The 21,785-nt window shown below is 49.9% G+C and overlaps 1 protein-coding gene across 4 annotated transcripts in view; it reads right to left on the minus strand.

The window, feature by feature from the left end:
• Nucleotides 1-5,249: 5,249 nt before the first annotated feature.
• The window catches only part of GRIK4 (glutamate ionotropic receptor kainate type subunit 4), a 205,275-nt gene continuing 188,739 nt past the window's right edge, over nt 5,250-21,785 (minus strand). For 3 of the 4 annotated variants that reach the window (XM_075774522.1, XM_075774523.1, XM_075774525.1), the window contains 7 exons: nt 16,325-16,434; nt 13,983-14,156; nt 13,670-13,835; nt 11,092-11,317; nt 9,523-9,651; nt 6,596-6,714; nt 5,250-6,063 (listed from right to left, as the gene is read on the minus strand). In XM_075774522.1, the coding sequence (XP_075630637.1) occupies nt 5,698-6,063; nt 6,596-6,714; nt 9,523-9,651; nt 11,092-11,317; nt 13,670-13,835; nt 13,983-14,156; nt 16,325-16,434 (1,290 nt within the window). In that variant the 3' untranslated portion in view covers nt 5,250-5,697. Of the gene's footprint in view, nt 6,064-6,595; nt 6,715-9,522; nt 9,652-11,091; nt 11,318-13,669; nt 13,836-13,982; nt 14,157-16,324; nt 16,435-21,785 lie in introns of those variants that run through there. The other variant, XR_012838751.1, reaches the window with a different exon arrangement.

The following is a 21,785-nucleotide window of genomic DNA, read 5'->3' on the forward strand; positions in this document are numbered from 1 at the left end:
ACTGGTCTAAATTGCCTTCTCCTCACCAACGTCAGTGAAATTCCCCCTTACCTCAGAGTTAACATTTTGTCCCAAACAAAGCAGCAAGTCCTCTCTGCTCTCCACGCTGCACATCGATTTCGATTTTTAGCAGCCACTTTGGACCAGCTCCCCAGCAGGCATAGCCCAGCACAGCTCCCAGTTGACTTAGAGGAGCTGAGGATGTGACTCCGCTGTGAGAAGAGGCTCCGTCTGCCAGGAATGGCCCTTCTCACTGCCTGTATGCTCCAACAGACATTTTCTCTCCCTTGCACCCTAAGCTCAATACACGAGACACCGAAAACACAAACACCACAATAAAAACAACAGAAAGGATTCGACCGTACAAATTGATCAAAGTGCAAAAAAAAATACTATTCCAAAACAGCCAAAGTCAAGAAACAAGAAATGTTAGGTCTTTCCATTGTAATAGACCCTTATTTATCACGCTGGAAAGGGTACTTTTTAAAGGCAAATGGCCAGCTAGTCCCTTTGATACATGGAGATACTTCAAGATAGGTATGATATAGAAAACCGAGGCAGAAGATATGTACCGGCTAATCTGACAGTTATCTCTTTTACAGCCAACTACTGTCATTTCAGTCTTTGAGAACTGCCAGCTACACCGATAACTGCAGACCTAAACACGCAGAGGAGAAAGCCTTTGTTAATTAAGCCAGCTTTCTTCATTTTCTTACTGCTCTGGCCCCAGCAGAGCTTTCAGAGAGCCGCTGTTGCATGGCCCTTTGTGCTGGTGATGGACTGCTGCATGGCCCCCCACCCCAGACAGCTGCATATTGGTGGCGAGGCAGGCGATCCTCATCTGCCAGCTGGAATGCTTTCTGGGATGACATGTTGCAGTCCTGCCACAAATCCAACTATTAACTCAACTGCAGCACAGCAGATTCCCCCTTGGAAGGGAAAAAAAAATCTCCCTGAAGGATGCATAAACCTGCCCATTGTCCGATCCTGCTGATACAGAGCTGCTTTTCCCAGTGTGGTATCAAGTTCCAGAGGAGCCTGAATTCATCAGTGCTACTTTGTACCCAGAAGAGTTCAGCTCTCTATTTTCAATCAGTTAGTGGCCATCAAACTCTAATGGGGTTTCTGGAACTGTGGGTGCTTTATCCTCTGTTCAGCAGGCGTTTCGGCAGGCTGAGCCATTGCTCTGCTAGCTCTGTTCAAGTTGCAGCTCCCCGCTTCAGGCAGACGTGCTGTGCCCTCATGGTTCAGCAAGGAGGGACAAAACTCAGCAGGTTTGCAAGCGCCAAGTGCAAGCCGAGACTTTTTACCACTTCTGATAGCGGTTTGCAATTCCTTTTGCAGATCGCTGGCCTGGTTCTGCCTCCACTTAGACCTCTAGGTCACTGGGGCTATGTCCCTTGCTTTGCCTCACCGGCTGGCTCTCCACCTGATGGGCAGCACTACTTTTTCCCCTGCTAGTCAAAGCCGTATAGTCAAAGCCATATAGTCAAAGCCACCATGAGAAATTGCATCACCTTCGTTGGATATGCGAGTGAAGTAGAAGAGAGAAATACATATCTTGCAGGTAATTAATCTCAGAGCTAAATGAAACAAAAGCCAATGGAGATGACTTTGATCACTCATGCCAACCTTTTCATAGTCAAATCGTGACAGCTTCATCCCAAGAGGTTTTGGGGTGCCCCAAAGCAGCCCATCTTTGCTTCTTTGCTCTTTCATAAGCTTAGAAACCAGTCACCAAACAGCCTCCACCCAGGGGATCTTGCCCACAGGTCCCTTTCTTTTCTCAAGGCATGTCTTTACCATTCAGTCATCACCCAAGAACCATCAAAACTAGTTACCCACATTCCTGTGTCTAGCCCAGCTACCCTGTGCCCACAGCTGCAGTTACCTGCGCTGTAGGTATCTCCACCAGCTTACATATGACTGCTGGGACCTACTCCTCTTCCAGACCCTTTCTGTAACTCAGGATCTCTGCAAAAAAAGGCAAAGCAAAACAACACCTACTCCCTTTGCCTCTTCTTCCTTCACCTTTGGGGTCACTTACCTGGTGAAGCACTTAGGGTTCAAGGAGAGAAACAGACTTGGCAGGGCAGAAGCAAGGAAGATTTCCGTGGATCTGAAATGGTTAAAATGATTCCTGCCTCAGAACCACTGAGGTCCAAAGGGTTCAGTCTCTATTTTATAATTTACAGCTCACCGTCTTTCTTCCCAAAGCCCTGCGGGCTCTCACGGTTTGCAGAACAACCCTTTTCTATTTTACTTATGCCACTCAGTTCAGTAAACGCCCCCAGGCTAGTCCAAGCCTTGTTAATACCTTCACCCATACAACCTCTGGAGAGAAAATAGCTTTTTATCATTAGGTGAAAATGGAACTGCCTGGAATAACAACACAAACATGGGTTTTAGCACATGAGGAGAGATCCCAGGCCTTTTAGTTAGGAACCTGCCAGACTGCTGTCGACCCAGCCGGGGCTGGAGAATTGGCTGTCATCGCAGGGAGAGATGCGAGCCCTCGGCCCCACTGCTGGGCTCCCCGCACAGAGGGGGGCAGCAGGAGGATCAAACAAAACAGCTAGAGGGGATAAAGCAAAGTATTACATTTTAATTGATCTAATCTTTGGCTCCCAGTGGAATTTGCAGAGATATCTTACTAGAATTACTCAAGTTTTATCAGGAGACAGCAATACTGGGAAAGCGCCTCTTGGACGGCAAACCGCTCCGGATCTTGAACTGCATTAGCATGGGAACCGGCTGTGCAAAAGAGCCGCCACAATAGTTTCAAAGATGAGAGCAAAAACTGGGCAGAGAGAGAGAGAGAGAACGCGTGGGGTGTAAACCTACCAGGGCACACAAACGCATATGAGTACACACCCAGACATGCGCATAACGCTGCCTGCTGTGGGGTCCCGCCAGTGTAATACCTGTAGGTATTTACCAGTGAGCAGAAAATACAGAACCTACAGCGACGCTAGAAAAGGCATCCAAATGACAGCAGCTTTTATCCAACCACTCCTCTTCTGAGGTCCATGAAAAAAAAAATCCCCTTAAAATACAGACCCAGATATAAAATAACCATACAGGTGGAGCAAGCTAGGAGGAGTGATAAAAAGCAAAGACAGAGAGAAAGCCAGGTGGTTTCTCATCATTTTTTTCCTGACATCCCCTGTCTCAGCAGATGACTGCAAGATCTTTGGAGCAGCAGAGGAATAATGTCTGGCTCTGTCAAGATCCCTCTTTATTCACTGCAGCGAAGGGGTGAAAAAACATCGGGTCTGATAAATGATTCATGGAGCCTTTTCTTCTGCTAATCTGTAAATAAATTTTAAAAAGCAGCTTCTTTTTGATGAATATATTCTGCTGCTCGTAAAAACGTGTCGGCCTTTAAACACAACACGGGCATGCTCAGATGTCTCTGGCATTGCTGTCAGTACTTTGAAAGCCCAAGCCTGGCTCCTTGCAGAGTGCAGGGATGGAGGTTTTCCTGACTTACCTCAGCTGAGGATCTGCCCCTCTGGTCCCACAGCACCGGATTCCCAGGCTCCGGTGAAGCCTTACCTCATCTCATGCTCGCACCTTCACCGTTCGGCTTAGTCAGTGAGAGGGTATCAACGCCAGACTTACCGATACGAAGGCGAAAAAGTACCTTAATGAACACCTCCTATGACATCCTACATAACAAGCTCTAAATCCTCTCCTTGTTGCACGAGCACTCTCCGAGTACGCACATTTTACCACGGCTGTGCAGCCGACACTTCTTTTCACACGCTGCCTGAAACGACAGAACAACCCTAACGTGCCCATCACCGCAGCACTGGATCCCGTTCCCTGCACGTTCTCCTCAGAAATACCTGCTAGAGATAGGCTCCTGCCTGTGCCAACGTGACGGATTCGACCCGCTGTACCTAACCCTCAGCCCAGCAGGTCTGGGAAGGCTGTAGCTGCCGGGGTCTTCATCACACGGAAACCTGAGCACCCTGGACAGACCACGCTGCAGTTGGTTATGGGTTCTTTGCCCCCTTACCAGCACGTATCTTGGGTTTTGGTGAGTTTGGGCTTTTTTTTGGCCTTTTCTTTTTTTTTCCCGTTTCCACTCAGCTACAGATAACAGCAACACCACGGGTGTGGACACGCTCAGGCAGCGGAGACCTGCAACAGCCAAAGTACCTCTTCCCTTTCAGCTGGGGAGCTGCTGGGTTTCTCCCTGAGCAGATGGGCCTTGAACTGTCTGATGACTTTTATGAGTGTGGACAGGGAAGGAAAGAGGGGGGGAAAAAAAAGCATGATTATACAAGGACATCTTTTATTTCAGTACATTCAAGACAAAAAGAAAAGAAAACAATTCAAGAACAGGATGTACCTTCACTCAAGGCTTTATCTCCCCTGCCCCTCTCCATTGTCATCTCTTTCCTTTTACAATCAGAAATTGCATAGAATTTGTTTTTCAATCAGAAAATTAAACTCATCAGTGTAAAACCCACGTCTGTACCAAGCAGAGGGTGAGCTGCTGCTGTTGCTAGGGAAGTAAATATTTTCCTTACATCAGATCCCGGGCTAATGGTTTTCTCAAATGCTGTGCGGCATCGTCGCTGCTAGACGTGGGCTGTAAGTCACCCTTGAAGCTGAGGGCGCTCCACGGGTCATGGACAAGGGGAGCTCGCGAGCCTGGGGCAGAGCTCAGAGTCGCTTGTTCGGGAGCTTGCAGAGCACGGGCCATGGACGCTTTGGGGAGCGACAGTGGGCAGCAGATACACCTCCCTCCACTGGTGGGGAAGGGCAGCCTTCCCCAGCAGCCCCTGCTCTCGCCTGCTCCCACCTCACCTTCCTCAAAAGGCTGCCCCACCCGCAACCCAAAAACAGAAAGAAAAAAAAAAAAGGCAAAAGATAACCCCAGAACTAAACAAAAGACACAGAACCCCTGAAATTCCAGGCGTTTCAAGGCCTCTCTGAGTTCACTGTGTTCGTTGGTTGGTTTTTGGCATTGTAATATATATATATGTATGTATATATATATATTTTTATATATATGCATTTTAACAACTTCTCAAACGGACTTTGAGCAAATGCTGCTTCTCCCAGGGAGCTTGTCCCATCCCTCCCTCCCTCAGTCCATCTGCCACACGGAAGAAAAGTTCAGCACCTGAAAACCCGGTGCCTTGGAGACTAGGTCCTGACGTACTCAAAATAACCCCAAACAAAATAATGACTCCTCCCTTCCCATCCCTTATCCGTGTCAAATAAAAAGACCCTCCCCCCCCCACCTTTGAGAACATCCCCTGGTAAGTCTATGTGATGAGGAGACGGCGCCTGCATCCTTTCTCCTAGCCTGGGGTGGAGAAGTTCTAAGAATCGCTCTTGCCCCCGGGGAGGGCAGTATCTGCTACACCCGTTATCCACCACGTCCCTCCTTCCCGCCTCGGAGCCGCAGGGTGGCACAGAGAGAACTGCTGGAGACAAGGCCAGCCGGAGGAGCTCGCTCCTGCTGCGTCAGGCTTCAGCGAGACGCGTGTCCTCTCGGACGCCGAAACCGAAGCCGTCCCTCTGGCCAGGCCTGCGTGTCAGCCCAAAGGTCCGCCTTGCCCTGGAGAAGCTGGGTAACTGCTTTTAATTTAAAAACGAGTTGACATTGTACAAGTCCATGTTCTGTAAAATGGAACAGGACCCTCTTGGCCCACCCCAACGCCCCCCGCCCGGGCGTTACTCGGGCTCGCTGCTGTTGGTGGTCTTCTCCCACTCCAAGCTCTCTTCACTCTGCGCGGGCGAGCCCGCAGACGGCCGTGCCCGGAGACCCTGAAACCTGCGGCACTCGGGGCACACCCGGATGTGCGTGCACCCTCGGGCGACCAGGGCGGCTTCTTGTGCCAGTCTTTGTGCCAGGGGATCTGGCTCGCCCCCACTGCACAGCTTCCCGTTGCTGAGCGTGGTTGTGCTGCGGGCTCGGCGTTCCTCTGGGATAACGGGGCGAGTCCGTATCATTCCCCCTCGCCTCCGACGAGGGTGGAAACTGTCCTTGCAGAGAATGATGTTGCGCAGCTCCGTCACCATTTCTTGGCACACCGACACCTGGAAGGCAGACCCGAGACATACTGCTCACCTAAGTAAGCTGCGAGCCCGGCAGCGCTGCATCTGCTCTGGATTCTGATGCCAAAGTGTCACGGGCTCGGTCGTTAATCTGGCCACTGGATTTCAAAACCAATGCTTGGCTATTCACGCTTGATTTAGCACAACAGGTTCCACCTCTTGTCAGAGAGCCGTATCTTGTATCCCCAAATCAACACAAGACCCAAACCTAGGGCAGGCAGAAACCCTGAGATGATCCCGTCTCCAGGAAAGGTACCTGGACATTGTACACGGATCTTCGATCCCCTCAAAAGCCCTTGGAGCACCCCTACGGCCTTGATCTTAGTAGGAGTGCATTGGAAGCGCCGTGTATTTTAGACCCTGCCCAATGTGCCTAGTCTTCTCATGCGTTTGAGGTCTCATTACTAGGAATGCTCATCTCAGCCTGGGTGCGTTACTTGCTCTAGAGCACTGCAGTGCTGAGTACCCCGCAGATAAACACACACTAACCCCTCAGGACACTTTCAGGTCCTACCTCCAACTGTTCAGAGTGCCGAAGGCTCCACAAAAATTCCAGCATTGCCATAAAAATTGCTACGATTAAGCCACAGATGAGAACCACGAAGATTCCACCGATATTCTCCATTCCCAGCCCTAAAATAAAGCAGAAGAGACAATGCTGTGGAGAGGCAAGCACAACATAAATTGCAAGCATCGCTGTAGAGAAATCCCAACTCTTTCCTGTTTAGGTGGCATTACATATACCCAGCCAGGGACCAAAACCACATAGCCAGCACTGTCCTATTAATAGCTAACCGCATGACTCAGATGGCAAACTGAATGACTTGCAATAACCGCACGATCGAAGACGCGTTCTCAGAAGTGATGATTTTGCAGATAAACAGCAAGTACATTGGAGGGAAGTACAAAGCAATTTTTGTGGACAAACTGAAAACAGGGGAAAAAATGAGAGATCAATCAGGCACATTAATCCCTGCAAATTATTCACCCAGCTCTAGTTGCTTTGAACTTCACAAAGGCAGATGAGCAATGCTGTTAAAGAAGCAGAGATGAAGATGACAAGAAAGGGCTTTAAAGGAAGCCGGCACCAAGAAAAGCTCCTTTGATTGCATTACAAAGTGCCGGCAAAAAATGATGCTGGTCGTATTGCAGCAGCAAGAAGTAGCTCCGAACAAGACCACGACCCAACACTGTCTGACGCTATACGGGGACCGAATGGGGTCCCTGCCACCCAGGGGTACCTGGGTATGGGTTGGGTGCTCTCTGCCCAGCACCCTCTGGCCCATGAGGGGGAAACAGCCCCTTCCATGGGGTGACTCTCTCACCTCCCTTGGACAACTCGCTTACAACGGGACGACTACCATCTCTGCTGATGGTAGGAGCCATTCAGCCACCCCAGGCCAAACGCTGCACATGCAGACAGCTTCACTTAGGGGAAGGACTGAATCCCACGCGCAGCCCTGTCCTACACAGCGTACATTCCAGAAACCTCACCAGCTGGAAGGAAAACCCACCCCTCAGAAACCTGGCCTGAGCTTTCCGTGTGCCGAGGCCATCACCTCGCTTCCCACCGCAAACCCTATCCCCAAAACCACAGCCTGTGCCTCTGCCTGGCCCTGCAGAACAGGACCGTGAGAGGAGCTGGGGAGCAGTGCCGGCCTCAGCACACGCTGTCCGAGAAATGGCTCTTCACTCCTGCGTTTGTCGGTTTGGGGTCTCAAGTGGACTGGGTCCTGATTGGATTGATTACTAAAAAGCATGCAGTGCTTTGCACTGAGGTGACTCTATGAGGCCATTACTCAACAAGAACATCTATAAAAATCTTCCTTTCCCCTCTGTAACATTAAATCAAAGTGTAAGAATCAATGATTTATTGACTTAATCTCTGCGTGGCTTTTAGACATAAAATCTCACCAAAATCCTTGTAAATCGCTGACCTGTTTTGTTCTAAAACTTAGGAGGGCATGTTTCTCCCTCCTCCTCCGTCATTCTTTTGGCATTGCCTCCAGAGCAATCTAGTGACTCTGTAAATCAGCCTTTCGCAGAGAAACGTTTCCACCACGACAGCAATTGCAGGGCAGAAAACACAGCCCATAATCACAGTTTACACCCAAGGTAAAGACCATCCTCTCCTCCCAGCAGCTCTCAAATTTGAATTTAGGGCCAGTACCAGTCTCTCTACATCCTTCTGTCATTCCACCTGGGTGCCACCTCAGACACCCATTCCCAAGCTCACCGAGAGGCATTTCCTTCCTCCATATACACACACCGGCAGGCTACGGCCTTCCTCATTTCCCAAACTGAGAAACTGAACCATGAGCGAGGGTGCAAAACAGCAGAAAAACTTGTCCAGGGTCACACAGCGTGCTGGGTTGTGCCAGAAACAGCCCAGGAACCTGCTTCCCAGTTGTCCCCTTCCCAAGCCATCTCAAAACAGCCCACAGACTAAATTCCACTTCGGAGTTGCTTTTAGCACACCCCATGGAGGAAAAGACTCCCATGTGCCTGCTTGCTTTCAAAAGTAACTTCTTTAATACCTTATTGCCTTGCCCTGAGGTCTCATGTCTTACACTGAGCCAATACCTTCTGTCTCGAGACCGACAGCCCGGGCTGCCCGCAGCGCAGCACTGCCCCACAGGGAGCACTGGCTCGCAGTCCCCGCGGGGTCTCATCCAGCCTTGCTCACGAACGGCACAGACACACACCCCTACACCTGCTGCAACGTCAAGAAAACAAAAGAGCAATCATGGACCCGGCTCGGTTCTCCGCCTCCGTGCTCAGAGAGGTCAGAAGATTGTCCTTTCAACTGGGGGACTTGCTGGCCTCCCAAAAAACACTTGCTGAGGAAAGGGTGACTGCCAAAACTAAAAAACGCAGCAACTGCGTTAAGCTGGCAACTGCTCTCACACTGGGACATCAGCCTAACGTGGCAGCTTTTATAGCAATTTGCATAGCGTTACCCAAAAGAATTTGATCCTCAGCTTACAGATGTACTAACAAAGTCCTTGTGTCCCTTCCCCTGGCTGTTTAAAAAGGCGCTTTCACTTGCAGCCATTAACCAGCAGGCCTGTGGTGGAGATCCATCTCCCATGAAGGAACCCAGGATTTTGGTCTGATCCCGTTAGCCATCCATTTTCCTATGTAATGCTGCAGACACTCATTAGAAGCTAATTTACCCTCCATATGCCTCCAATATTTGTCATTTGGTTGTTCCCGCTATCTCTGCCCCAGGCAAAAACACACAGCATGAGGCACAGCAGAGCTGTTTGGCTTTCTCCTTGAATCGTGAAGGAAGGAATCTCAGGTCAGAAGAAGGGGAAAAAGTAATTCTTAGGCAGAAAACCTGGCAGCGCTCACATGCAGATGGATGTTCATCCTTGCACTGCTGGCAAGGATGCCGCTACTGCCTTCAGCGTGCTACCGGAGAGCGGCGTGGCTTACCTTTGGCTCTGTGGTCCTCCTCTTTGGGGCACTTGCCTCCTTCCCACCACTTCCGCTTCAGGATTTCCAGGCGGTTGTTCTCTTGCAGCTGGAGAATGGCCAGGTCAAACTCGTCACGAAACACAGAGCCTGCAACACCAAGAGGTACGTGGTAAGGTACCGCCTCGGCCAGCCTTCCTCCCCACTCATCCCCGCCACGATGCCCTGCCAGTGTGCCCAACTACAAAAGCTCGTCTCTGAACGGTTTGGAAGGGACTTCAGTCCATGTAAGCCCTCGAAACCTGCAGCCTCCCTGCTGGGACTGCCAACTGGTTAATGTCATTTGCAGATGGTAATTTCGCCTGTCCACCGAGACCCACGCAGAGGGGGTGGTCCATTACAAGGGGGAGCTTTGCCTTCAGGGGCAGGGTCTGAACAGGCACTTTGGTATCGCACCGCTGCCCCTCCAGACCACTGATGTCCCTCTCCTGTCATTCTGCCTCCAACTTCAACCTTGCTCTAACACTCCTTCCCTCAAACTGGTGCGCTGCAACAGCAGCAAGTTCAACCTACAGGCAAGCCCAAACGTTCATGGTAGAGGGGGCTCGCTTCTGCGCTCAGTACCGAGCTCTACTCCAGCCTCGATGCTGTCTGCTACCAGAGATCCCGAAGAAGGGCCGTGGGAAAGACCGCAGTTCTCCTGGAAACTCTGCACTATTGTCCAAGCGAGCAGCTTTCTGCTCTTCTTATCTGCTACGGTTTCACTGTTTAACAAGACAATGTCAGAACAAATTTAGACCTGAAAGTAAGGATTTGTACTCACGATCAGGTTACTGTGACTTTACAAGCTTGTGCATGTTAGCTAAACTATTGTGACTGTTTGTGTGATGGTTCTTATGTAATTCACCTTAACTTTGTATTGCTAAGTGCAGGTGCCTAAAGGTCAGGAACAAGGCTTCCTGAGCCTGTGAGACTGGCCAAAAGATCAGTCGATCGCTTGGAATAACAACTACTACATCCTTTTTCTGTGCTGCCCAGGGAGATGATGTTCTCTTGCTAGCTCTCGTGTTTGAAAGACAAAAGCCCTGCATTTGTTAAACCTGATTACTAGCTGAGTCGGTCACTGAATTGCCCAATTCTCTGTCCCGGAGTTTTGAGAACCACCATCTGTGAAGAAACTTGTGCTAAAACTTGTAAGAGTTGCAACAGCATTACTTTTACAGCACTTCTGAGATAAAGCAAGGAGCACAAAACGATTCAAAAACACTGGTTCAAAAGGGAAACAGCAAAGAGCATATATGCAGAAAATAAGCAGCAATTTTGAAACATCTTTCACATGAATTATTTAAAGAGCCGCAGTCGCGTGTCACGTGGCTCTGGACCAGAGCAGAATGAATCTCGTACATCTAGCTCTGAGCGTGCACCTTGGGGAATTGCAATGTATTTGGTATTCCTCCTGAGAGAAAAAAAAAAATGACCCTGGGCAGAGCCGTGAAACGTGACGTCGGCTTTAGAGCCGGTTCAGCCTTTCAAATGCTCCGGTCCTCTGCCGACAGCTGAGAAGGACTAGAATTTTTCTTCACTGCCTACCGACGGGCATGCCAATCCCGTAGCCCTTGGTGTCCAGAAGGCCCCCGACCTGCGTGAGGTTGCAATTGCGCTGACGATAATACTCGTTCATGGTGGACTCCAGCAGGAAGGCGTAATTGGAGTTCAGCACGCGCGCAATCCCTTCCTCCGTGCTCTTCACAAAGACGCTCGGCTGCTTGGAGTACATGTAGTTCCACATCCGCTGGTACGTCTGGTAGCGGGAGTTCTGCAGGAAAACGGAGGCAAGCGCAGCTAAGGTGGGAGCATCTCGCTGTAATGTAAACCCCAAATTACATGCCACTATGAAAAGGCCACAATGGGAAAAGGAGTCAAAGCAGATTTGGTGCCAGATTCAAAAAGCATTGAGATGCCTAACCTCCATTTATTCCAATGGGATTTAGAGGCCCAAATATCTTGGTGGATTTGAGACTTTGTTGGCAAAGCTGGGCATGAAATGCATACCTAATTCCAATAGGTTCCAGCAAAGCTCTTTGCATGAATTCAATTTTAAAAAAATACAAAGCTTCCATAACAGTATTTCAAAAACACACCAAAAAAAAGCCAGAAGAAAGAGCTCGCGCGTGGCTGATTTTAACCACCGAATGCTGCCTGTACAGCTCACGCCCTATCGTCTGTGACTGTAACCTTGTGCTTAACAGTTCACCAGCGTCAGAGCCAGACACCATCACCTTGAGAAGAGCACCGAGGGCTGGGGCAGAGCCAAAGCTCTTTGGAGTTTGCTGCTCCCTGAATCCATATTTTGGTTCACCATCCCATAAGCCAAATCAAAGTACCTGCTCAAGAGAACTGGAGTCTTTTCATTGACTGCAGTAAACTAAAGTTCATCCAGCCCCAAACCCTCAGACTTTGCTGGTGTTTGAACCCACCTCGGTCTGATTAAGAGAAAAGTGGACTATGGTTAATCTCTCTTGCCTATGCCAAGCAAAGAGTGAAACCTGCTTGTACAGAGACTGAAGATAAACACACTCTGTTCTACATCGGGAGTTTCTGAATTTGCCCCTTTCCCCTCACCCTTGCACTTCTGCAGCACATGGAATTCCTTACACCACCTCCCCTCCTGGCCACCGCAGCAGGCATGCGACATGCTGCCAGGCACCCCCTGCCATCGCACTTTCAAGAGCTTGTTTTCTATGGCTGGTGAGCAATGCTGGCGAGCCTCAGGGAATCCGCTGCTGACCTAGTTACTGTCTTCGTCTGTCCACCTCTGTCCTCTGGCTGCAGTCGCTCGGGCAAGGGACAGACAGACAAGGTGTGTGTTTGCTCCCAATTCACCACACTTTTAAACATTAATCCAGTGCGTTAGTGTCAGGGGAAACCGCTGCCAGGACAGGTTACAAGGCAAGGGGCCTCAGCAGTGGACGCGTGCCTCGTGCAGCTGGGAGCTGAGGGGTAGTGACGACAGCCCCAACCATGCCTACTTAATCTGTCACTGCGTTTGACCCACCACCGTCACACCGGAGGCAAATGGATCCCAACATAGTTTAAAGCGTTGCAAATGGTACAAGAACATCTCTTGCTAATTTCTTCTCTGATGCCAGCGACTCCAGCACCCGCCAGGCAGCGCGGAGCCACAGTCAGGTTTTTAAACTTCAAAGCCTTCCTGAAAAGAACTAAGTGAGCGCCTCGTATTCAACCACCTTAGTCACTGGGGCTCTGTTCAGCTCATTTTAGATGTAATGTATTGCTTAAAAGTAGCTTTTTGCCAAACCCCTGAAGGGTGTAAAGTTGGGCTGAAAAGCTCAGGCTCACTCGAGAGATCTCGAGTTCAGACTCAGAGGAGGGAAAAAAGTGAGAAAAGCTTTCTCTCCCCTTGGAATTTCAACAAGTGATAAATAAATCATCCTCAAGCAGTTCTTTGTGTATTCAGAGCACTGCAGAAAAGACTCACTCATTTATTTCCCTTCTGAATAGAGCAGGGAAGACAGAAATTAAATTGGGCTAAATGGCACGCAGAAGTTTGCATACACTCGACTGACTTGTTTTCAGTGCCACCGACCATGCACAGACTCCAGCACTTTCACATATGCTAGCCTACCTGGGGTTTGCAAACATTTCTTTGCTTACCCAACCTGAGGCACTGTCACGTAAAAGCCAAGATCACATCAAAACCGCACACAGGCCCACAGAAATTTGACTGCAAATGCTCATCTGCTGAAGACCATGTTACATCATCACTGCGATGCAGGGTTGTGTACCATTTTCCCACCCACGTGGTGACACTCCAAGGGCTAACTTGCTTTCTAAGTCCAAGCAGGAAAGTCTGCTCCTCCAGGGTCCAGCACAGATGTCCTGACCCTAGTCCTCCAGCACCCCAAGAGCACGCCAGCTGCTGTGTTACAAAATCCTGCCTTCCCTGTCCCCCACCATTCATCCCATCATCGCCCACTGTGGATCTAACCCAGTCCTGTGCAACCAAGCAGCCAGGGGTCTCTCCAAAGGTCCCTTTCGTGCCAGAAACTGGAATGAATCTGGCATGACAGGCTGGGGTGACATCCAAATCTGATTAAAGGGTGCCTTCTGCACCTCCTGCCCCAGTTAGCAAAAGAATGGGGTTTACTTGAAAGAAGGTCATGCTGGAGCCGCCGTGAATGGTGCCGTACTCGATGGCTGTCTGGTCAGCCAGGTCATCTACGGATTCGATGGGGACGTCCATCCGCTGCACGGTGAGGAAGGCTGCCAGATTGGCCGTGTAGGAGGAGATGATGATCAAGGTGAATGCCCACCTAGGGAAAGCGGAAGTGAAGACAGCGACCCAACATTTCCCATGGACCGAATCCGATCTCCATCCCCACCGCCTGCCTCTCCATCTCCTTCTGCCCAGAAAAGACCCCCAGAGAAGCCTTCCTTAAGAGGAGGGGCGACCTCCTTACCAGACTCCACTGACACAGCGCGTGGATAAAGCTTGGGGGGCGATGGTGGAGCCCTGCTGCATGAATCCCCCGACTGGAAACCACAAGCTGTTGCCGAGAGAGTACTGATTCACGAGAAGATTGCATCTGCCTTGCGAACAGGGGTGGGGGCTGTACCACTCGTATGGTGTCAGTCTGGAACAACAAGAAACAGGTAGCTCAGGTAATTCATTGGGAAAACGGGGCACTTCAGAGAGGAAAAAAAGCCAAACAAACAAAAACCAAAGGAAAAAGAAGCTGTGAAGTCCTAACTTTCCTGGAGGCAGATTTTTCTAAGGAGGAAACTCTTTGCTGTCAATTGATGCCCAGGGCTCAGAGCTATGTGAAATGCTTGCTCTGTGACTCAGAAGCCAGAGGCTTTCTGTAAAGATTTGCAGAAGTTTTGAGAGGCTCTGCTGAAAACCTGGGGATGGGCTGCAGGGGGTGGGGCCGGAGCCCTGTGTGCAAATTTGTACCGCAGACAACTACAACAACAATTCCAGATGTGCACGGACTTGATGTGAAACTGAAATCAATCATCTCTGTCCATGTTCCCTGCTGGAGAATAAGCATCAATGGGAAGTTCAAAAGCAAAGTGTATGAGACCTGACTGCATGACACCATCAAGAAAAATAACCGTATATGTGCAAATGGTTGCTCTGAGAAGGTTTGATTGCCCCAGCAAGGTCTAGGTCCCAGGTCTAGTTTGAAGCCAAGTGCTGGCGTTTCAAAGCATCACGTACTTTCAGTGCTCCCAGGGGCAGGACAGAGGTGGGAATCTGAAATACCTGACAGCCTGTCATTAAAGCGACTATAGCCTAGCACTCTTTTTCTTGGTGTTTCCAATTCTCAGTTCCCTGGTTGCTAAGAAAGTCTTCTAATTCCTATGCCGCAGTTCATTATACTGCTAATGGTTAACAAAGCCAGCGCCTGGGAGGGTCATTTTGGGGATACTGCCAATACAGCTGCAGGGCTCTGCCAGCTCATGCGGCGCTTAACCAAAATGAGGTGTGTATTTTCATTTCTGCATCTCCTACCTCACTGTAATGCCAGTGAAGCGGAGGTTATTTCTTGAAGACTTTCTACGGTTGGATCAAGCACTAGCAATAAAAAACGCTGCTCTGGGAGAGTCTTCTGCAATTCACAGGGTCAAAAATCTCCTTATTGCTGAGCAAGGCAGAGAGCAGCGTCCAAACCTTCATCTCCAGCGGGAAGCCGCGTAAAGGCACCTTTTTGGAGGATCATGTTTGAAACATGAGGAGGGGGCTAAAGGGGCACCAAATCCCAGTCTGCAGAGAGCGTCAGGCTGCATTATTCAATGGTTTCTTCAGAACTACGTTTGTGAGGCTGCAACAGCGTTTGAAGAAACCATTAAAGCCCTGTCAGAATGACAACTTTAGCCATGCTAAGGGACCGAGTGACAGCACAGTTCCAATTTTTGTAATGAGAATTGGGTATTAACTGTGTCCCGAAACAGCCTTCAAGCCCTGAGCACGTCTTGGGTACACATTGCCAGGACACAGCTCAACTATGTCTGAAAAGGCCCGTCTGTGGCACCAACCATACGGGGTTTGTGAGGAGGTCAGGGTAAACAGCAATGGAGCACGGACCCTGTTCCTCAACGGGAGACACGCTGCAGACAACCACTCAGTGACATATTTTGAGGCTGATTTAAATTAGTCATAGGGAAATGGAACCGAAAGCTGTCAAGCAGGGCTCTGCACATCAACCAAGAGGCTGTTGAGAGATATTAATGAACTTTCTTTTTCTGTGCACATGGGGTTTTACAGGGCCAGAGGAACTAAATGCCACTACCAGAATTTGCATCAATATCTCTGAATGCATTTGCTGGTATATGCCAGCAACCCGTTCAAGACAAGTGGTTGGTTTATCTGTTGCAGATCAAACATCTGCAAGGAGCAAGCGCCATTCGCAGCACCAGCCCTACTCCCAAACCTTCTCCCACCCTTCCCACGCAGCTCTCGGCAACAGCACCCACCGCCGTGGCCAAGCACGCTCCCGAATCGCAGCATGCTGCTCCTGCCTGCCCTGTCACAGCCATGCCAACGGCCATCCCCGGGCTGCCATATGCATTGGTGACGCCTCTGCACGGTCACTCAGCAGCAAAGCCCCAGTTCTCAGCTGGCGGAGGGCAGGGCGTCGGGACGCTTCTGTCCCCCTTACTGTCCCCTCCCCGCACTGGTGTCCTGGGGGATGTCCCCGTGTCCCCTGCCCAGCCGCTCCCCACGCATCCCCCCACGGGTCCGGGAGCGTGACGCTAGATGGCACCGCGAGGACGGAAAAGGCACTGCCAGTCACATTACCGAGCAACCAAGAAGAGGACGCAGCTGACAGCCAGGTAGGCGAGCAGCATGAAGAGCCAGACGCCAGGGGAAAAGGGATCCAGGAACGAGAAGTAGCCAGGTTTGCGGCCCTGGGAGGGAAACAAAAAAGGAGTTGGAGCTGCTCGTATTTCTATAAATTAAGTAGCCCATTCGGCACAACAGCAAGAAACGCACCTGCCCCGATGCTGACAACGGATGGGAGCAACAGAAGGGAAATAAACGGGGCTTTGCGAAAAGCCTCGCAGGGAAAACAGGTGACATCAGATGCAACAAATGACCAAGTCCTGCAGCGTCTCCCCGCTGGGGTTCATCTCCCAAGACTGTTCCTCGCCTCACCTAAACCACTTTTGCTCCTCCAGGCAAAGAAAGAAATCAATTGATAGAAAAATCAAGACAGTTGCAGCACTCTGCCCTCCCCATGGTAGGATGTGCCCGCAGGGCCCCCGAGGGAGGGGGAGTCCCCATCTGGAGCCCTTGCCCACCAGAGCAGGCTGGGCAGGATGGGGCTCCCGTGGGAGAGCACGCCTGAGCACAGAGGTGGGTGGGATCCTCTGCACAAAGCAGAGTGGGGAAAAAATATTTTTGTGCAGAAAAGGAAAAAAGAAAAAAAAAAAAAAGATGCTTGCAATATTTCTGGTTTTCTTTCTTCAGCCTTGAAACATTTCTTCTCTACAAAATTCAACAAAATTATTACTTTTATCTCAGGGAACACGATATTTTTATCTCCAGGATGCGTCAGAATTTCCTGTTTTTTCTCAGCAAACCACCTTTCCTTGAAAAGTAAGGCCTTACTGCTAGAAAAAAAACACAAACCAGTTGATCTCCCAAAGTACCTTTAATTTTCACAAGGACGCTAGCACCACGGAAATCTTGTCAAATTTAGCAAAATTTGTGCAAAGGGAGGATTAATTTCTAGGAGAAGTTTCTCAAAAGCTGAACACCTCCCATTTTGGCAAGCGTACTTCTCCCACCACCACCAGCTCTACACATGCAGCTCCTCTGCAGCACAGCTTCCTCCAGGGTGGAAAAAGCAGCCGCTAATTTACCTCCGAGCACGCTCAATGCCACCGGGGGGGACGGGGAGAAGAGGTGAAAATAGAGTGCAGGACTGAGGAAGTGCTCTTTTGCTCTCTGTGCAATTTTTAGTATCCACGTGGAGCAGAAAGCGCTTCGTTTCAGCACTGTGCACCCCGACACACCTCTCCCACCCCGAACACTCCAAGCATTCGGGTAATGCTCATCTACTTCAGGCATCTTCTTTCCTTACTGTCTCTTCTGAAAGACTCCCAGCAAAAGGATGAAGTCCAAACGCAGGGCTGACGGCTTGCACTAACCCCATGGGAATGCAAGCCCTTTGCTCACAGGATCCTGTATCTTCCGCCCCGAACCACAAAGTCAATCCTGGCATCACAAAACCTCGAGCTCTACAGTTTCCCCAAGCACCTGTAACCAGGGAGCTGCCCACGAGTCAGAGCTCCCGCAGCAAAGGCTTCTACTGTAGGGTCAGAGCAGAAACAGGCTTTTATCACACCTCGGCCAGGCTGTCAGTGTATTTCTCACTGGCACCTTGCTCTCTTGTGTGCGGAAAACGTTTATCACGGTTTGCTCAATGCAGCTCGCTCCAGCAGCCGTGTCCCAGCACTTGCAGCTCCACTGTAGTTTGTTCGCTCTACACAAAAGCTGCTGCCGGGGATCATCTTTGATACACAGAGGCCTCATTTTTCCCTACTCCGCTGCTTTACCCTGCCCATCTGTGACACCACATAAACTAATAACAGCTGGTAATAAATAACACCTAACCTCAATTGCCATAGCAAACCCAGAGCCATCAAAGACCAGGGTCCTGATATTTTAGAGCTGTGCTTAATCCAGAGGCGGTGAATAATTTTCTGTTTTCACAAAAGTCCCCAGGAAACATAGCTGCTTTTTTTTTTTTCCTTTCCCCAGACTCAGAGCAGCAATTTAAATTCCATTTCCATTAAAAAACCCACTGGTTTACTACTGAAGTATTCCTAATCTCATGCAAAACCTGAATTTCACAAGGTCTTGCTAGTTCTTCTGAAGACTAAGCTGTTGCTAGAAAAGGCAATAGTCGTTGCACAAAAATCTTCCTCTAGTAAAAAATAACTAAGATACTGTGATATTCTCAGCTCCAGTCACCAGCTGGGACTGTAACATCTCAGAAACCTTCTACAACAAACTCTGCCCTGCATGAAGTAAAGAACCACACACCATAACATCCTATCCCTGTATCCTTAAGGACAAGATGAGTTTGAGCTTGGGGTCTACATTAGCATTTTTAGAGAATCTGGCTTGTTAAGGCTTTTAACAAAGAGATGAGTTAAGAATCAGCGGTTCAGACCATCTTGCATCCATTGTCAGGTTACTTTAAGATCACTCCCCAAGAAACAGTTCAGGTTCTCCTGGGTATAATTCCAGAGTCTCTCTTTAAGACAAGGTCTCTCTTCCGTACCGGGTTCTCTTACTGCCCTTGGTATACGCAGGTGAGGTACAAACGGTGAAGGATGCTCCGTGCTGCTTCACTTCTTTCCCTTTTTCTGGTCAATTGCCGCTATGTTCTGCTTTTCCTTATATTTTTCCCAGAAACCCAGAGAGACACAAACGACTGCTACGGCCGGCATCTGGGCCCAAACCAGGGCCTTCAGAGCCGGAGACGCTGCTGGACAATACACCCCAAGACATTTGCACTAAGATCCTTTGCTCACCTTGCTGGAGCTCCTCTCACTAGTTCAGAGAGGTGAGCCCATCTCACGAGTGCACAGGCTCCGAGGTGCGCTCCCCCTCTGCGCTTCTCACTGATCCCGGCCAGAGGATCATGGACTTCTCGATGTCTACCTTTGGCTTCTTGTTGGCAATGTCAAAGCTCTTCTCTGTAGCAACTGCATGGCTTTCCCGGCTGCCCCATGGGACCCTGGTTCCCTTCTTCATCTAGAGCTAAACTGGCCCAGCTGCCTCTCTTCTTCCACAGGTGCTTACGCACTCGAGAACCAAGTGAGGCAGTGGGAACCTGCAAGGTGGGAAGGGCACCATCAGCCCTTGGCCGAGCAAACTGGAGCTTCTCGGGCAGAAGATTGTTCCGGGCAGCTTATCCCTCCCTGGCGTCCCGGCGCTGGCAGGAAACTCCAAGGCACTGGCAGTGCCTTGGCTGGGGCTCTCTTGTGAGATGCTCCGGTAACAAAGTTCCTTTCTGTAATTAAGGCCTTGATGTCTTCTCTATGTTTCTGGGGCAGTTTGTCAATAAATTACACTCATTAAGGAAATTGTGTTGGAAGCTTTAAGTCTCAGGCTTGGCAATGATGCTCTCCTGAGACTTTACTGTTGTAGTAGTTCTGGTTCTTCTCAGCTACAGTCATTTTCAGGCTGCTGCTACATATTCTTTTCATTCACAGTTCTGGATAAGAATAAAGATATTCTGTTCCCACGGAGGGCACAAACTCTCTCTTATCTGTCTGTTTTGAAGATGGGAATGACAATATCTGGAGTCTGTCAGATATTTTTAGTCAGTCCCAATACAGCTTTGTTAATTGGAAGAGCTATTTTTCCTGGAATAGAAATGTTCAAAATGTCCAATAATTGATGAAGGCCTCCTGCAAATCCTCAGATGGAAGCAGGAGAGATTCATTTACCCTCCTCAGTTGTTCGTGGAAGTTTTCATTTTCAGCCAGAACGTGCGGGACATCCAGGAGAAGGGGGAGCGGAGCTATACGGCACGGTCCTGGATCCGTCTGCATTCAGCTCCGTGCCTCGCGACTCCTTGCCTGCCCTGCACACACGCGCACACACACACGCACACACACACACGTGCGGCCGGAAGGGACCCCGGTGCTGGCCCGCTCCCTCTCGCAGAAAGCGTCAGCCCTTCCTGCGTCATTTCTCACAGACGTCTGTCCCTAAAAAGGCAGGCAAGAGAACTCCCTTCTGTCTCTCTAAGGCAAGAGAACCCAGCCCGGACAGGCAGAAACCTTGATGCGTGCTAGGTACAACTTCAGCGCGTTTGGTCTCACCAAAACAAAGCGTGCATATTCTGGGATGGCTGCGTCTGATCCAGATGCAGATCCCTCTCTCTCCAAGGTCCTTTCTCCAGAACAGATAAGCAAAACCCAAGCACGGGCTGCTGTGAATCCTGAGCTTAATTTGGGGTGACCAGCTGGGCCCCAACCGACAGGCCAACGCGTACCACAGTCCCGGGCACCCCTGGGGCCAGCGGTTGCTCCCATCCCTGCTTCAGTGAAGCGTGAGGCTTGCTGGCAGAGCAGCGTGGGTTGTCAGCAGGGTGCTCAGCGCCTCTGCCTCGGCTCTTGAGCCTCCTCTGGCTGTAAAGAAGGAGCTATTCGTGCGGCCCTTCCCATTTTATGAGTCGTCTGCAGCAATCAAGTAGAAACACTTTAAGCCTCAGTTCAATTGGCCTAAACTCAGCTATTCCAGCAAACTCACCAATCTACATTTTCTCATCTTAAGGTAGAGCACAGTAAGGACTTCCAGGGCTGATAAGCCAGAATCACATGCTAGCTACTCCCTCATTCCCTGTCATAGAGGCAGGTAAGTGAGCAAAACCATGTGTATGCTACAAATAAACCTGACTTTCAACGTGCCTCTGTGCAGAAATGGCACTGGGCACTTGATTTCAGCCCACTGCCAAGTGGAGTGACTGCTCAGGACTCGTCATCTATCTCCTGCCTTCCAGAGGTCCCACCAGACGGTCAGAATGGGAACGTAATAAAACAAAGCTAGCCTTTTCTTTTAGCAGCCTGCAAGTCAGAAAGCCTATTAGAGTCCCCGTGTCAGAAATCCACACTTGATTGTATCACAAGTGAAATTGAGAAAAATGACAGCCCCATTTAAAGCTGCCATATTTCGTTATGCGTGATAAGAGACACACGCACTGCGGTGGCTGGGTTGGCGGGGTGGGGAGGAGAAAGGGGAGAGAAATCATTTGCCACTGGAGTTACATGGAAATTAAAATAAAATGTCATCACATCAGGCGGACCAGGACATGGAGGCAACTCCTCAGCAAGACTTTTATTTGTGGTTATTTATTAGGCTATGTCTGATCTGTGCCACGATTAACATATGTCAGCTACAATTTGTGACGTCGCAGAGATGTCTGTTGGGGTTGGGAAGGGATGGCACGGAGGGGACAGAAGCAGATGGGGCTGCGGGGCTGCCTTCCGCTGCTCTGCAAACCACACCCTTAAAGGAAAACCAGGGCGATTAGCTATCTTGCCTTTCCTTGTTAAACAAATATTTACCAGTTTAATTAGTTAATTTCCACACAGCTCTCAGACACTCTCCTCAAGCTAAGCAGGAAAGGTCTGGACAAAGAGGGGCCAAGTTCTGGAGGGGGAAGAGGGGGCTCCAAGCTTCCCTGCTGGGGAGCCCTCCCTGCTCCTGGCGAGGGGCATGAGCCCAGGCGGCCCCT

The sequence above is a fragment of the Balearica regulorum genome, chromosome 23, assembly GCF_011004875.1.
Source record: "Balearica regulorum gibbericeps isolate bBalReg1 chromosome 23, bBalReg1.pri, whole genome shotgun sequence".
In the NCBI taxonomy this organism is placed as follows: Eukaryota; Metazoa; Chordata; class Aves; order Gruiformes; family Gruidae; genus Balearica; species Balearica regulorum.